This window comes from Pteropus medius, unplaced genomic scaffold, assembly GCF_902729225.1.
Source record: "Pteropus medius unplaced genomic scaffold, Ma_sr-lr_union100, whole genome shotgun sequence".
NCBI lineage: Eukaryota > Metazoa > Chordata > Mammalia > Chiroptera > Pteropodidae > Pteropus > Pteropus medius.
In genome coordinates, this window is record NW_024351729.1 from 19,828,496 (window position 1) to 19,846,526 (window position 18,031).

The following is an 18,031-nucleotide window of genomic DNA, read 5'->3' on the forward strand; positions in this document are numbered from 1 at the left end:
AAAAAATAGGTCCAAGTACCCACATTGTTTCAAAAATACTAAAAGGTTTACCATTTACTGAAGCAAGTGTCAGTATTTGAAATTTAAATTAATTAAAGTTAAAGTTAAAAATTCAATTGCTTAAATCAAAACCCACATGTAGCTAGGAGCTAGCATATTAGAAAGAACAAGTTTATAAATTAGTGATGCAAGTAAATTAAATAAATAAATAAAAATTGACTACTTAAAAAATGAATTGTTCTAATTAGTTAAAAGTTGAATGTCATCTGCTTTAAAAAGAATTTGAAGCTATTTCTTTTAGTTGTTTCTTTTTTCTTTATTATCATGTACTCCCATTTACATTTATAATCATTCCATAACAGCATGCTCTATTATATAATGCTATAATATGCATAATTTCATTTTAAATTTTAAGAGAATTTAAAAAGTCACAGTGCAATGTCCTTTCTATGTAATTTACTCTACCAAAATAATGCCTGAAGTATTTTTGTTTATTTGTTTTTGACCCTAATGTATTTTTTGATGCTCTGTGTACTACTGAATATTATTTTGTGGGACTTTTGCTTTTTATTTGTTTTGTTTAACCAAATTTCATTGAGGTATAATTCACATACAAAGCAATGTAACTATTTTAGGTTACAGTTCAATACATTTTGACAAATGTATATAATCATGTAACCACCATGCTAATAGGATACAAAACATTTTGATAACCTCCCCAAAATATCTTTATGCTCCCAACAGTTGTTCCAGGATGTACTGATCTGATTTCCAACACTATAAATTAATTTTTTCAATTTGAGAATTCCATATAACTGAAATACAATATCATCACATCCAATATGTGGTCTTTTTTTTTTGTCTGGATTCTTTTACCAGCGTAGTATTTGAAAGATTTATTCTGTTGTGTGGTTCAGTAATCTGTTTATTTTTCTTGTTGAGTAAAATCTCAATGTATAAATAAACTATAATTTTTTGCCATTCTGTTTCTGGATATCTGTCCCCCAATTTTAGCTATTGTGAATAAATCTGCTATAAACATTAGCATACAAGTCTTCATGTTGGCATATGTTTTCATTTTCTTGAGTAAATAACCAGAAGTAAAATGCTACATTATATGGATCTACTATTAACTTCATCAGAAGATGTCATACTGTTTTCCAAAATGTTTATATCATTTTACGCTGTAACTTGCAATGTATGAGAGTTTTACTTGCTCTATATTTTTTCCAACAATTGGAGTTGTCCATCTTTCAAAATTTTAATTCCTTCAAATGAGTGTATAGTGATATCTCACTGTGGTATGAATTTTATTTTGAATCTTTTCATTGCTACACTATACGATTCCAATGATTCTTCCTCTCCTTCAATTTATTTACCTGTTTGCTTTCTAAGACAATATAAAAGGAGAAAGAAGATCAAGTGTCAAAATTCTGGGTGAGTGAAAATTTCCCTAAGTGTTAAAATGCGGAAAAATATGGAGAATGAAACTTCCTAATAAATTACTCCTTCTGTTGATTAGTTTATGACATGCTATTATAAGAAGAACATAGGACGTATGCCTTTGTCACTAACTGTAGAAACTTGGGGAAGTCATTTGACTTCTGTGAGGATTTGTTTACTCTTCTATAAAATGGGATATCTGTTGTCTCGATCTCAAAGCACTGTTGTGAATATTAAGTGAGATTTATGTAGCAACATAAGGGCTTATTATAAGGTCTTTAAACAAACATAAGCTCTTGGAACTTTTCCAAAGAAGATGAGGACACTCTTGTCTGGTGCTTTAGACATCAGTGATGGAATACATTGTATTTTTAATGACATAGTAGAGAGGCAGCTTGGGTTCTGGAGTTAGAAAACTCAGGTTTAAATCCTACTAGCTGTATAATCATCAAATATTTAATTTTTATGACTCTCTGTTACCTCATTTATAAAATAAATAATAGTTTAGTTGTAGAATTTAATGTAATATGTGTAAAGGGCCGAGTAAAGTATCTGGTATGTAATGGGCACTCAATAATGAATAGCTGTTAATTTAGTTGTTGATTTTTTTAATGCACATTTTAAAATTAACTAGACAAGACAGTCAAAACCTAAGTACCAGTCCATTAAAGTCTAAATGCTGGCCACACTCTGATCATTTTATGAGGAAAAGCAGTCTTGAAAGGGATTTCTTCTGTAAAAATATTTAAATATTTTGTCAAATAAACCAACCCAAAATTCAGACTTTGAAAGATTATTTGTAGTCTGGTTGCACATGAGGGAGGCCAATCTCCTTGAGGTGGCTTGTTTCAAAACTTTAACCAACAGGGTTGTTTTATATTGGATGCTATCAATCAAAACCCAATGAGATAGTTTATTCTTGGGCAATTTAAATGCTAGATACACAGAGCTCTTGTCACTGAATAAGTCTGAGCCAATGTTCCAATCTACCATTGGTCCTGCTATATACCTCTTTCTCAGAAGCTTTAAGATACCAACTAACAATCCTCATGTACACTTTGATAACCTTAATGATTGCAGTGTGTGCTTCTTCTTTGCTTAACTAATACCGTTACCTTCGTTGGTAAAATCTGCAATAAGGTGTTGACAGTACCTGCTCCATATTTAAACTATCTACCTACCAATGATCTTTACAGGTAACATTTTTTAAAAAGGGCTTTTTAATGAATAGTAACAACCCACTTAATTCTTACATTTTCTTACCTGTTTGCATTTTGAAGAACCTCAAATATATTGCTTAGTGTCGTATCATTCTGAAACATATTTGGAAAACTAGAGAGAAGCTGCCACACAGCTGTCTGCTCTTGCACTTGTGAGAAGAAGGTTAGCACTTTGACCATTTCCTGAAATACTGTCTTCTGGTTATTGGGATCTCTTGATATCTTAAAAATTAAACCACAAACAAGACAAAATAAGACTTCAATACTTGTAATCACATGGCTTACTAACTTTGAAAGCATAAAACATTTAGATTTTTACATAATTCTTTCAGATTTTCATTCAATTTGAAGTCATCTTTTACTTGGAAAAACAATAATCATTTCTAATATTCTTAAACATTGTTGCATTTTTTTCCTATTCCTACAGACATTGGCATCTTTAAAGTTTAATTAACAGAGCTGCATTTATATAAAATATTTTAAATTGTATTTTGGGAAATTAAAACTAATTTCTTAAAATAGAATTTGCTTCTCAGTAATATGTTTGTTTTTCTCTAGGATCTGATTTGGGAGCTACAGACATATCTTCTCTATATTCATTAGTAGATCTTATATTACTTATTATTTGTGTGGTGAATCTTTAAAACTTTATGTATGTATCTTCATATACATATAAATATATTATATATATATATGTGAAAATGTTCACTATTATAATTACAAATACTCAGTGGAATACAATATTTCCAAAATACTGTGGCAACACCAGGAACTTTAGTTATAATAATCTACAGTGAGTGAATTTATGCGATAACCATACCTTGTACTATAAGCAAACAAAAACTGTGACTTTTGCTTTTGCTTTATATCACAGGACCCAGCTAGAATTTAAAGTATTTTCTTTATTATATTCCCATCCAAAGCAATTTTATTAATAAGCTTATTCATACTAGTAAAGTCACGCCTTTGTTCTGTCTTAATTTAAAGTCTTTCATGCTGAGAATGTGATTTTGAACAATGTATTCTTAACCACATATTTACAAATTTACAATGTATTCTTAACCACACATTTACAATGTATTCTTAACCACACATCTACACAACTGCTGAGTTTCTTAAGAAAGAATTTGAAATGCTCTCCATTGGATTGGGATTATTATAACAGTGTCTCTAATCTGGTTCAGTTGGAAAACTTAGATTACTGAAGGGTAATTTAAGCATTCTGTGCTTAAAAAATTATTACAATAAAATTCAGGGAATCAAAGGGAAAACATTATAAGTGGACATGTTTCACTTATTCCTGTTTATAAAATTTCTATGTATTTTTATGATCTTTCATTGTATGTAGGGTTTCATTAAATGTAGATTATTGGTGTTTTATTTTCACATTGTAGTTTAAGACTAGCATATAACAGTGGTTATTAGCACTACATAGAATGAAATTTCTTGGTTCTAGTTCATATTTGGGGGAGACGAATATTTAGTTTCATCAAAAATCAACTTTTATTAATTTTAATAAATTAGATTTAATGCTAGTGAGAAAAATTTAAAAGATTACCCGTTATTCTAACTTCTGAGCATTATATGGCTCTAATAGTTTAATTAGTAAACTTACATTATATTCTGAGTATCTTCATTCTCAGAGGAAACAGTCTTCAATCACTATAGAGCAAAATCATATTTTATCTACAAACATGTTTCTACATTAACCAAAATGCAATAATTTTGGTTCAACATTGAAATCATTTCAATTCTGCAAATTTAAATGGAAAGTAGACATTCCTTAGAATTAGACATTATGTGTGAATCCTTGTGTGATGAATTCATGCCAAAGGTCAGCAAATACTCCAGTCAGCATTGTGCAGTCCATGTGGGCTATGGACTTGCTTTTTGACTCATGTTAAGTCTTTGTGGATACAAAAATGAAAACAAGACATTTCTTTCTATTACTTATGAGATATTTACACTCACCTGAGAAAATTGGTTTGTTAGTTCTTGGAGAGAAGACTCTATAAGGGTCATGTTGGATAGGCAAAATTTGTTAAAAACATTTTTCCCTAGAGTGGTCCAAGAGAACGTGTAATCAGCAATATATTCTGGATATCTCTCACACAGCTCTCTTCGTATATCTTCTGAAGTTGAATTTTCCTTTAACAGCTAAAAATGTACGTGAGAAGAGTGACATAATGATGTTAATAAATGTAGATATTAAAGTATTCAAGTCTTCAAGGAAATTGACTTATCTTTATAACAGTCATTTTAAGGTCCTGCATTACAACAATTATTAAAACAACACTAAAAGACACTAAATTTACCCATGAAAAGTCACCTAGAAAATGTGTGAATGTAGTCATTCTTGTCATTATTATGTTTTAAATGATTTTCATATGACTTATTTAACTGAACTCATTTCCTGTTTCTGACCAGAGAACACAAATGCACCAGATCTTTTCTGACAAGAATATTCAGGCATAAAAACCTTAGTTTTTCCTGGGCATTTAGCAGCAGAGACTCAGGTGTCCTAACTCTATGACACTTCATGAGAAATTGGCAATGATCTTTGGAAGACTTTCAAAACATAGGAGCTTGAGAGTCTATTCTCAAGACCAACAGTGTTTATTTAGATATATGGACAAACTTTGATTATTTTTCATTTGTAAAGCAATTACTTCATTTAAGAATTATGCATATGAAGAAAAAAGGAAAACATATATATGAAAATCATAAGAATATATAATTACCAAAAGCAATAATTGGAAAGCGTTTTCATTATGGAATCATTATAATACTCTCATATGTTTCACAGTACAGGCCAGTCACAGATGTAGCGCTATTTTCAGCTATAATATTGATCACATTCACCATTATGAACTTGTTTAGATATTTACAACTAATTATATTTAGTTATAATATTTAATGGGTCCTTCTTAATAATGAATTCATGTAACTCTGTAGAGTGATGGCCAACTAACTTCATCGTCCCCTTAAGTTTACATCACAAAATCTATACTATGCTTTATAATGACTCAACTTCTAAATGTAATGGAACAAAACAGGATCCACTTATTCTAGGATATCCTATAAGTGCCAAGTTGTCTAGTCATTTATCCATATCTCTTTCCTAACGTTGCACATAAGCTCACCCAAAAATGATTTCTCTACTCATTCTTGCAAGGGTTGCAGAAAATAGTAAAGAGAAAGAGGAATCAGAGAGATTGCTGACATGGGCATCAATATCTCATCGTAATTTCTACATCCCTTCCTTGCTCCAACTACTCTAAAAATATGTATCTATACATAGAAAATTCATTTTTGACATCTCCACTGGATATATGAATCCATGCTATCTCACAAAATTCTGAAATTTTATTCCATATGAGAAGGAAAACTTGGGAGTTTCAACATAATGGAGTGGTATTTTTGTGAATACATTGCTCTTCTAGATATTAAATAATTTAACTGATCCAATGCAAGACTGTTTGCTTCTAGGACCAATATGGAAGAAATAGAATGGAATAGAATAACTTTCCTTGGTTTACATAGTAGCCTGATTTGAGGAGGCTTTGAACTGAAATTAACTGGGTACATTGGGGGCTTCCTTGGCCAGACAGGGTGTTTTAGTTATCTCAAGTATTATTTATTATTGAAACTAGATATTTAACTTCTAGATTGGACTAAATTAGAAAAGCTTATATTTTAACCGACACTGGTAAAACTGCTTTGGTGAGTATGGCGCCTTTTGTTGGCATCTATTTTTGTGTTGTCCTTTAGCTTATTTACATAGACCAGTTTATTGAGATTTCCAAGTTATATAGTATTAACTCAAGGGTAACTCACAGAGACATATAAGCTGCAATGTTTATAGTCACTGGAATATGAATAAAAGTCAGAAATATGTCCCCATGATTCAGATGGAAGAAATGTCTCCTTAGGAAGACATGGATATATTATTTCAAATAGTGTGTGTGTGTGTGTGTGTGTGTGTGTGTGTGGAGAGAGAGAGAGAGAGAGAGAGAGGGAGAGAATTTGTCTCCTGCAAAATGTTGATTTGACCTCTTCTTAATTTCTGAAGAGCATGTAAAGCAGGACTCAAATGCCTGTAGGTGCCAGCCAAATAACTTAAATATATGAATCCGGCTGGATGAAAGACAATAAGGAAAAGTGGGGGTTATAGTTAATAAAAGAATGCCTGTTCTGCCTAAAGGCATTTAAATTCAACTTCTTAAAATCCCTGTACACACACACACACACACACACTTAGCTCATAGGCTGCCAGTTAACACCTTTGATAGAAATTATGTGTATTATCTTGCAATCTGAAATCTTAAAAAAAAATGACTAGTAAACAGAGAGAAATCCATAGATTAGCTCTGTAAATTCCGCTAAGGAAAAGAATTTTACTGCTTTGGGGAGATATTTTCCATTGTTCTGCTTTCTCCAAAGGCATTATCAGTATGAATGAGGCAGCAAGCTTAATGAGTGTTACAGCTATGCTGGCTTTCATATAGCTTTTTTTCTTCTCTGCTTCAGAAAATAAAAAGATCACATACAATGCCACCGTATTTCTTACTTAAGGAAAGTCTTAAGTTAGATTAAGAAACTTAACAGGGAAGTAAATAAATATCCAAGATCTTAAAGAAGTCAGAATGTTTCAAAAATAATCTTTTTTTTAAAGGGCTCTAAGAAAAAATTCTTCCCGAGGTATTACTCCAAATGGAAAAGATGGCCCAAACCTCTTCTTATTTGGGCTATTCCTCCACTAAATTCAGAGGCATTTGTTCAACTGCTCTTTATTATCAGTCTACTACAAAACTGAGTGAAATTACCTTTTCCAAACCAAGGATCCTGGCAAGGACTTGACTACCATTGAAAGTATCTGTTCCAGTACTTTCCAAATCAGAACTTGGACTGGGAAATACTGTAGCTGTAGTAGAAGAAAGAACAGATTAGATTCTAAATGCACATACACAAAAATGGGCAGGTTCCCAAAAGAATCCATAACTATCACTGTCCCTCATATGCCCCACAGCAAGAAAGTGCTCAAATATGCATCTTCCAGGCAAGTTTCATACTTGCAAAATGTAAATTCCATTAGTTTTTCTTTTCACATAAAATCGTGATGGATTTGGTCTGCTCTTGGTTGTTTTCCAATCGTTTTAGATGTGATTTGCTTTCATTCCAGTTAATGTCATTAAACTTCATCACCAATATTATTGCCTAATAAACTGAATCATTTCTGTGCAGGCCTGTGTGAGGTGCCTTCACTAGCTCCACAGATCCATCATATCCAACATCTGTTCAAAGGATCTGCCAATGCACATCTGGTGATAATGGTTTTCTTTTTAATTATTCAATTGGGAGGCTGAAATCTGCTTAGAATCATAATTCCTCTCCTCCTCAAAGTGGTTTCTGAATGATATTTCAGATCAAATAAATGGGATAAAGCAATTAGTCCAAACTATAGTTTATTTAAATAATTCCCAAAGTGGCCTCACCTAGTACTATGTATACCGTGACAGAGAGTTCTGGGTTGATGGCATTAGCTAGAAGGGTTTGTTTGTATGTATAGTGTGGACATTCGTTAAGCCAGTATGTTAACTTTTATAAATTTGGACAGAAATACTTTGTTATTTTCACAGCAAAGAATCTTAATATTCAAAGATACATTGACTTATCACCATTAGGGCCTAGGCTCTATTCTCGTGCCCATGGGGCTGAAGAATTTACCAACTGTGGTAAGCATACACTGTCACATAACAGATAATGTATTATAGAATCGTATACTTGAAACTTATGCAATGTTATTAACCAATGTCACCCCAATAAATTTAACTAAAAAGAAAAAGCCGTACCAATGGATTTCTGTAGACCGAGGCAATACATTTGTGAGATGAGCAGCCAGGGTGAAAAACGTAATCCGTGGCTATCGAGCAAAGCACACTTGCTGGACTATAACACTATGCTCCTATTTTTACTGTGCTTTAACCCACTCAGCCAAATACCCACAAATGATACACAACAGAACCTTAACTCCTCAAAACCACTCACTTACCACCATATTCCTATCACAGTAACCCATGACTTTTTTTATTTGGTCCATCAGCTTGTATTGGAATGTTATTTACGTCACAAAATCTTAAATATTCCATGGCATTTTTAAAGACACTTTTTTTTTTCCCAGACTACAATCATATTCCAACATATGAGAGTCTTCATTCTATTCTCTAATATATCCTCATTAAGACGGTGTTTACAGGATAGCAGGCACCCAGTAAATATTGTCAAATGAACGTAAAAGGGTCCTGCTGTTTCAAGAATTTATTCTCAATGTGTGGCTTCTCAAGACCATCTGCATCAGAATCACTTGGCACAAGGCTCAGGAAGCTCAGCCTGAGGGTTTTCTGAACACCGCAGTTTGAGGGCCACTGGCTTAGCTGAGAGTGAGGGGAAGTACAGGATCACACTGAATGACTGCGATACTGAGCACCCGGTGAGAGGAATAAGAGTCTGGCTGACAGAGTTCCAGCCTGGCAGTTGTCCCAGTGCCAGATCTGCTGGGTGACTGTAGGCAGGGCACATAACCTTGTTGGGTGTCATATTCCCCATCTCTACGATGAAAAGTTTGGACAAAGCTCTGCAATTCCATCCAATAATTTTTATTCCTGGAATTTCTAACCATCCCCGCATCATCTAATCACAAATTAAAGAGTCCCTAGTCAATTCTAGGAAAGTGTGCAATTCTCAACATCATATTAGTCCCAACTAGGCTTTCGCTCCCAGAGAATACTTCACTAAGAACTTAATTTCTAATTATTCTCAAGAACTTTGCATAATTGCACTGCCACACTTAGGTAACCATAATAAACATGTAGATCTCTCAGGCATATTCTAAGAGTTTCATCTTTGTTTGAAAAGTATAAACCCTTTTAAAGATTAGCTCTTTCCCGGCTGTTCTAAATTCGGCAGGAGAGAATAGCTTACCTGGTGATGCGTGCCTTCTTTCTGGAACTTCGGTGCTCTGGAATGATAAATTGCTGTCCTTCTGCAGGTTGGATGATTTTCTCAGAATTGCACTACAGAAGAAAAAGCAAGAACTCTATAACTTCACCCACATTAATTCCAGTTAGTTACAGCAATGTATTATGTGGCAGATTCCAGGGCTTTCTGAAGACTTTCAAATTTTTAATCTACTTTCTAGGCTTTTAATGGAAGAGCTCAACTGACCGTACACCAATGGATGTATAAGGTCTCCCTTAAGGTAAATTTTATTCAGCTGAAATGGCTCAGATGAGGTTTAACATATTTATTTTTATTTAATCTTATAAAAAGGAAATTATTTTAAAAAGACATTAGAGCTAAAAATTGAAAGTATTTATGATTATATATATATATATATATATATATTTCTTTAAAAAAGATAATAGATCCCAAATATACAAGACTCCAAGGGGGCTTCAGGAATGGAAGCAAAGTTCTGCTTATTTGTCAACCTTGAAAGAAAAATAAGTTTTCTATATGAAATTATAGATGTCATTTTGAAGACTGTCAAAGGTGAATACTTGTAAGACAGATTAAAGGAAGATGAAAAAGAACACATATTTAGTCTGTTCCAGGCATTGTGGTTGGTGTCATTAAAGGTGGTACCAGGTAATAAAGGAATAATGAAATGAGCCGATTTTTAATTGTACTGAATATATCAAGACAATAATAATAACATTAGGGTGCCAGGACTCCCTACATAATGTGATCATCCTAGCTTTTGGAAAACAAAAAACAAAAACATTATTGGCCATCCTCACAATTTAGTAACCCTCTTTTTGGAAATTCATTTCCTATTTAATTGATTATTATTAAAATGGTGATAATTATATTTTCTTGAACACTTGATATACCTCAAGTAAGTGCCTAAAATTAATGTATATATATTTCAAGAATGAAATCAGTCCAAATGCCTGGATTGAATATTTTTCAGAATTTCTAAAAGTTGGTGACTTTTGTGTAGTTGTTTATTTTTTTAAAAAAAAAAAAAAAGCTTACTTAAGATACCTAAGGAGAGACAGAACAAGATAACGATGGAAAAGCAAGAAGTTCTGCTTACTCTTGAGGTTCCATTCACCTTCCTTTTTAGAAACAAGATCTAAATCCTGGTTCCAGGGTACTGTGTGATTTGTAATTGGAAAAAAAAAAAAATCCGTGTTTTTTTCTTTCAGTGTGTCCTTTTAATGCACATGATAAGAAGAGATGATATTTGTTTTCATTTCCTAGCGTTTTTTCAATGTTTTCTAACATATACTGGTTGCTTAAAAAGTTTTGCATTCTTATTGCCTCTTTGAATTATTCATGACCATGACTGTATTTTTCTCAATATTTTTATATTCTTTATGCTGACTATTTGGATGAGAAATTGTTCAGATAAAAATAAGAATTGACCTGAACATTTTCTCTTCTCTCACAAAGAAGTTTTAGAAAATCTGAGAAAAGTAAGGTTCACTTTTCTTTTTCTCAACATTTTTTTTAGTTCAGTTTGAAATACCATAAGGAAGACTATTGAGTATCAACACATTTTGAAAATAAAGGGAAAAACTGCCTTCATAAAAATGTTAAGAATTAGGGACAACAACAAAAACCAAAGGGAAAATGACAAAGATCAAAGTGAATAAAGAAAGAGCAAGAAAAAACAGAGATGCATAATAAAAGAGAGTCTGAGGAGAGAAAGAGACAGACAATAGGAAACTAAGAAAGTGTGAGCTTGGAGAAGCAAAAGCTGTATACTTTACAGAGGACTTCTTGCCCATCTTCCCACATTCAGATAAGAGCCCTAAAACTACTATTCTTTAAACACCAAAGAAAAACAAGCTCATCCCTTCCCTGCAAGCCACTGGATCAGCAGTTCTAAATTTGCTCAAATGGCTGCTTCCAGACAAGGAAGCCTCTTTTTCAATAGGACCTGTCCTTGATCAGGAAATGTCCACAGCTACATGGTCTCCCATGAATGAATGCCACATAACAGTAGTGAGGAGGTGGTCCACCTTCTTTTATGTGGCCTTGGCTGGTCTTTTTGTTGGTGTGAGAGCCAGGATATCATGTGCTTTGACATTCATCTGCTTGCAAATTTTCCCATTTTATTTTGCATTTACAATGTGTGGTATGATGGCATGTGTCCACTGTCACTGCACTACAAAACTATTGTTTTTAAACTCTTTAAAATAGAAACTACAATAGAAGTGTTGTGGATAAAAAGATGAATTAAGCCTATAAATTGAAATACAGCTACTTCTATATTTCAAGCAAAGATAATTAATTCTATTAACTCCCATTTAATAACTAAAAGGGGACAGGAAGACAGCCACTCTTGCTGAGTTAGGAATGGCAATTTGAACTTTGTAATTAGCATGACCCTGCTTAAAGACAGAGCACTATATGCTTCTTAGAATGATAAGTGCGAAACAGTATCTTTTCTGTTATTTGACACAATTTAAGCACTTCATACATGTTTTATACCGATTATAAGTGTAGTAAATTTGTGTATCTATTCCTACCACTTCTCTATTTGAGGCTATGACATTTTTGGAAGTAGGCACCATGTCTCATTCATCTTTTTTTCCAAACACTTAACATAGTACTGGACCATAAGATCGGATGGCTGATTAAATAAAAAGAGACAGTATTGCTAGGATGTAGCAGAAAGAGTTTGGAGATAACGGATACCTTCGGACTCCCCACTCTGCCTCTTCCTAAAAGACCTCAGTCATTGCCTCTCTCATCTACAAATTAAGAATGATATACCTATCTTGCAAGGTTGTTGTGAATATTGTATGAGATGTGCTTATCAAGTGCCTATCTGGTCCCTGTCATCATAAGCTCTTAGCAATATTAACTGTCAAAGTTCCCGCAAAAGAAGATGGTGCAAAGATACAGACTTCACCATCAGCAAGAGCTGAAGCTTCATATTTATGCATCTATGCTCCACATATACTTTGTCTAGAACACTAGAACTTTCAAGATCTCTGGACATCAGATGGATGCAGCCTTATTATTCATAGATCTGGAACTAGCAAACATTGTCTACTGAGGTAGAACAAGGCAAAGGGCTTCACTCAGGGTTTCTCATTTTATTATTAATTTATCAATTTACTTATAAAAGGAGTATTTCATTCATAGTAATGACAAATTTCCCTCTTTTTAGACTTGGAAATTCTTGAGAAAAGTCTACAGTGCCCTGTGTTGGCAAATGGTAGGATGTTTAGTGCATAACAAGCATTGAATACTATATAATAAAGACTATTATTTGGAGGAACTGATACTATGAAAGTGTCTTTTTTACACAGCCTGGTCTGCCCTATATTGTTGTATTCTTGGTTCTGCAAAGGAGACCCCCAGGAATGGCGCCACAGTCACAAATGTATAATCTTACACCATACTCATTCATTAACTTACTAACAGTTATTAAATTCATGCTATATATTATATAATGGGCAAGTCAAATAAGAAAGCCAGGAATTACAATGTATTAATGGTATTAGCTAAATAAGAATATGCACAGGGGATAAAGGAAACAAATGACAGGGGCCACTAAATCAGAATTATCATTTATGTTTCTTGTAGAGCAAGATCTTAGAATCATAACTTTAATTCAAACCTCTTGCCACCTTAAAATTTTTCCTTCACCCTTGTGCTAGACCAGCAGTTCTCAACTAGGGACACCTTTGCCCCTTCCATCCCAAGGGACATTTGGCAATATATTTGATTGTCACAGCTCGAGGAAGGGTATTACTTGCATCTAGTGGATAGAAGCCGGGGATGCTGCTAAACATCCTACCAGGCACATCACAACAAAGAATTATCTGGCTGAAATTGAAAAACGCTGTATTAGGCTATACCAGATATGGATTTATTCCATGATGACTGATCCTCATTCCCACTCCCTAGGACCAAATTAGGAAACTTATAAATCCTTTTCAGGAACTCTGAATAATTCCAAGGAAGTCTCAGAGAATTTATCTCATATTGGATACCTCTGGGAGGTATATTAGATTCTTATACAAAATTTAGATGACCACTGAATCTGGCATGTAAGCCTAGCTGAGTCTAGAAAATATATCCTTCTGGGTGAGGCAAGAAGATCTGAATCAAATCTCCTAGTGGCCCATGCTACCAATTATCTACCTTTTACTGGACCCAGCCACATGTATAGTAATATGGAGATGGCTAAGGGCCTCTCGTCTAGGATACGAAAGTAGATCTGCCTCAGTGGTACTAAATAGGGCTTAGGGCTCTGCTTTGGAATGGAGTTCAATAAAGAAAACTTCTTGGATTCAAAATGCTACATTTCAGATACTGGGAGGAAAACTAGGCCCAGAGTAGATTGTACTTCTCAGACATGTCTACCAATAGTTACATTTGGAAAATGTCACATTTCTATAAATTCTATATCAACTTATGCACTTCTACTGGGTGTCTTTGTATTTCCTGTGAGTGGAAAGACTACCTGTGTAGGTGGTATCCATGTGTGCCATGGTACATTCTGTCTATAAAAGGAATCCTACCAGAAAAGACACATATGGCAAATCCTGGAAAGAAAATTCCGATATTCTTTTTTTGTCTCGAAGGGTTAGTTAAACTTTTTATATATTTTCCTCTTTTTCTCCAGAATTATAATTATATGGGTATGTAGTGACACCTGGAAAGAAGATGTGGGATGTACTCTAAGCCCAGTTTGATCCCAGGTCCAAATAACATTCATTATTGACTTGTAACTACAAATAAGGACAATGCAATAGCATCAAGTCCTTGTCAGTGATTTGATGCAATTATACGTCCTGGCTATCTCCAAGCAGAAATCATTCAAAAGAAAAATTTTAATATTTTTTCATTGTTTTCTTGTATTTCATTCTGACCTTTACTCTGTCAGGGTCATCCATATTTCAGACATAGTTCTGTCTGCCAATGTTCAACATATACCTCTCTTCTAGGTGGCTCACTTACCAATCAACAATCTATATCAGCTAAGATGTTCAGATTTAGAAATATCTCAGTATGTTGCCTTGGCCTAGGGTATTTTTTGTTCTTAGGAGAGAATTTGAATACACACACAGACACAGACACAGACACACACACACACACACACAGGGCAGGTAAGACATCCTTCCACTTTGTTTTTTCATAAATAAAATTTTAACTTTTATTTTATCATGAATATTCACTGAAATGATGACTAAATGTTCATAAATGATTCTGAAATTAATCCAATATTAGACATATACATCCTACCTCATCTTTATAATCAAGTGAAGACATATGTTGTTCTATTTCCTCTTACCTTATATTCTCAATAATATCTTTCGGTCAGATTCTAAACACATATTTTTCAATACTAAACAAAACCCTCAGAACTTTAAAATTATCCCAGAATAAAATAGATTAGCTATGTTTCAAGCTCCCAAGGAGCCATTTAATAGAGCAGAAGTATGTTGGAAACCACAGATCATGGATGAGTGTCAACATGACAGAGATAGGGAGCAAATCCATACAGGCAATCTCCCTACAGGATCTGAAGGAATGCTGAATCACTTCTTCAAATAATGATCCTGTGAGCTCTGGAGGCTGATCTTTGCCATTCTCCAGCTGTGTGAGCAATAGCACCGCCAGGTCTCCCGCTGTTCTGATGCATCTTGGAGGCAGTGCAGGAAGGAAGGACTACAAGGGTAAGTCCTGTGATGTTGGATCATCCATTGTGCAAATGAGCAAGAAAACCATAAATGTAATCATTTTTTTTTTCAGACAGCTAGTTAGAGTTGATGCTGAGTATAACATTGGATTTTTTTCAGCACCTCATCCTGAAGCTATTGCCTAGAGAAGTATGAATTTAATAACAGAAAGATAGTGCCAATGCAAAAACACATCAGAACACTTGGCAACTGGCCAGCAAGAAGTGACTGCTGTGTGATCTTGTCTTTCAGAGAGCATTCTATTACAATAGACATGGTGGGCCTCTTGTGATGAAGCCAAAAATGGCATTTTTTTCTCCTTACTTATAAAACAGAAAAGGAAGACTGTCTTGTTTCTAATGAAGCTATGCTGGTGAATCTTTCTTCACCAAAGGGAAGCAATTTAGTGGAACGGCTTATCCAGTAACCATGCCCAGTTTCATTTCATGGATATATAAAACATAAAAGTTAATAGCATGGTGGGAAATATAATTAATGCAATTTTACTATTGTGCATAATTTTCTAGATTAAACTCCAATTACTCGGTAGTTTAGAGAAAATACTAAATATTGAACAATATACAGCTTGAGCTAGATAAACATCTGAAGGTTAGGATAAAATAAAAAAAACCAGACATCAACAGAGGATAAAATAAATCTGGACTTTAATTCTAGTTCCAAAACCCACTCAATGGCTCATTTCGGGTCACTTTTATGAGTCTGGTTCTCTATTATATTACATAGAAAAATACTTCTTTGGAGGAAGGTATATTTATATACTTCTTAGATATTATTAACTGTTTCCCTCATAGTTACTGTGTTCTTCATTTAAAAAAAAAGTATAAAGAAGAGAGCCCCAGGTAAAGCTATAATCTAACTTGTAAATAATGGATATTAATTCTTCCTGTATCTTCTGTAACACTTGGTTCATGAGTTTATCTCGAGCACAGCCTCTTCATGAAGAGTTACCTGATATCTCCAGCTGAAAGTTTTTCTATTTTAAATATGGAGGGTGTCTAGCTTCAGCATCCTCTGGCACTCTTCATTACACTATCTACTATTATTGTCATTGATTGAATATTTCCTTCCCCTGCTAGAATGTAGGTATAGATCTTGCTTAACTCCCCACTCACAAAAGGACATGTAAACCATCTGTGAACTGGCTGAACCAACAATGCCATACTTCCACCTTACCTTTACACTGACTGCACAAGAGGCCATAGGCCCTAGTTAGCTTTTAGTCTACTTGCAGAGAAATACAACTAGTGCTAGTGGAAATAATGCTTTGTATACGCCTAGAACATGTTAGTCATATAGACAATATGTCATGTCATGTCTCTGCTTAAAACTTTCCAATGGCTTCTCTTTACATTAAAAATAAAATGCAAATCCCTTCTCTTTCCTTACATGTTAGATTCTAAATACTCTGTTTCCTGTGGTCTTTTTCCATATATCCACTACCAGTTTCATCATCTCTCATTATTTTCTAGCCATATTAGTTGGTTTTCTGTTCCTCTAAATGATTATTTTTGTCCCGACCTCAGGATCATTGGCTATTTCTCTGCCTGGAACATTCTGTTCCAGATGTTCACATACGGGTGCTGGTTTCTCCCTGTCCTCATTGGTCTTTACCCAAATGTCCCCTTCTCTCATCACTCTATTAAATTCATACCTTTCAACTTCTACCTCTTAATCTGCTTTATTTTCTTGCTATCATACTATCAGTGATCATATTATTTATTTATGTGCTTGTCATTTTTTTTATTGCTCTTCCATTAGAATGCAAAAAACAATTGGTTAAAGAATTTGTCTGATTCACCTCTCTGTAACAGTGCCTAGAATGATGGCTGGCACACAGAAATTTCTCAGTCATTGTTTCTTGAATAAATTAATAAGTAAATGAATGGGCATCAGAATGTTTTAAGCCACAAGACTAACTGAAATGACAAAACCAATGTGAATTAGCAACTCAACAATTATGTGTGTCCCAAGTTATTTCCCATGACAATTCTTGACGTGTTTATATTTTAAGCTAAACAGCTTGTAGTTGCTCTCTCTTAAAGTATCACCCATATTATTTGATGACCAAAATTATGCTGATGGTATTTAAGGAAAACTGGTGCTACATGCTAAGGAATTGAAATTAAAATTTTGGAACAAAATATCTCTGATTATAGATAAATATAGTCTTCTTTGAGATACAGTTTTAGAAAATCTCTATCAGAATTATATCATGGTCAACTCAGATTACAAAATTGTTTGCACATCTATAGATAGGTGGGCTCCTGGGTGGTCTCTTTAGAGTTAGAATCCCAGGATGGAAAATTGAGATTGTTAATGGTCAGGTTGCGAATGGTCTAGATTCTCTATTTTTATTGTTCAGCTGGTTCTCACACCATATAATAGGACACACATTAGCATCATTTAAAGGTTGTAATTCACTTAAGTATACTTGCAATTTTATTACATTAATTTCTAGGCCCTTAATTTCCTTGTTTGCATTTCCTGGTTTCTGTTATATCTAGAAGTAACACATAAAGTGATATAAATATGTCATTCTCCCAGGAGATAATGCCCTTGACATTGCCCTAAATCTTATGCTTATGAGCAAGTTGTAGGGCAATGTATCACTGACGATTTGAGGTGAGATAGAGAATCTTT

At 33.9% G+C, this 18,031-nt stretch overlaps 1 protein-coding gene across 1 annotated transcript in view; it reads right to left on the reverse strand.

Annotated features, from left to right (window-relative positions):
- The window catches only part of ABCA12 (ATP binding cassette subfamily A member 12), a 162,883-nt gene that overhangs the window by 88,026 nt on the left and 56,826 nt on the right, over nt 1–18,031 (reverse strand). Inside the window, 4 exon segments of the mRNA XM_039844712.1 lie at nt 2,707–2,885; nt 4,635–4,820; nt 7,490–7,587; nt 9,645–9,736. Coding sequence (XP_039700646.1) covers nt 2,707–2,885; nt 4,635–4,820; nt 7,490–7,587; nt 9,645–9,736 — 555 coding nt within the window.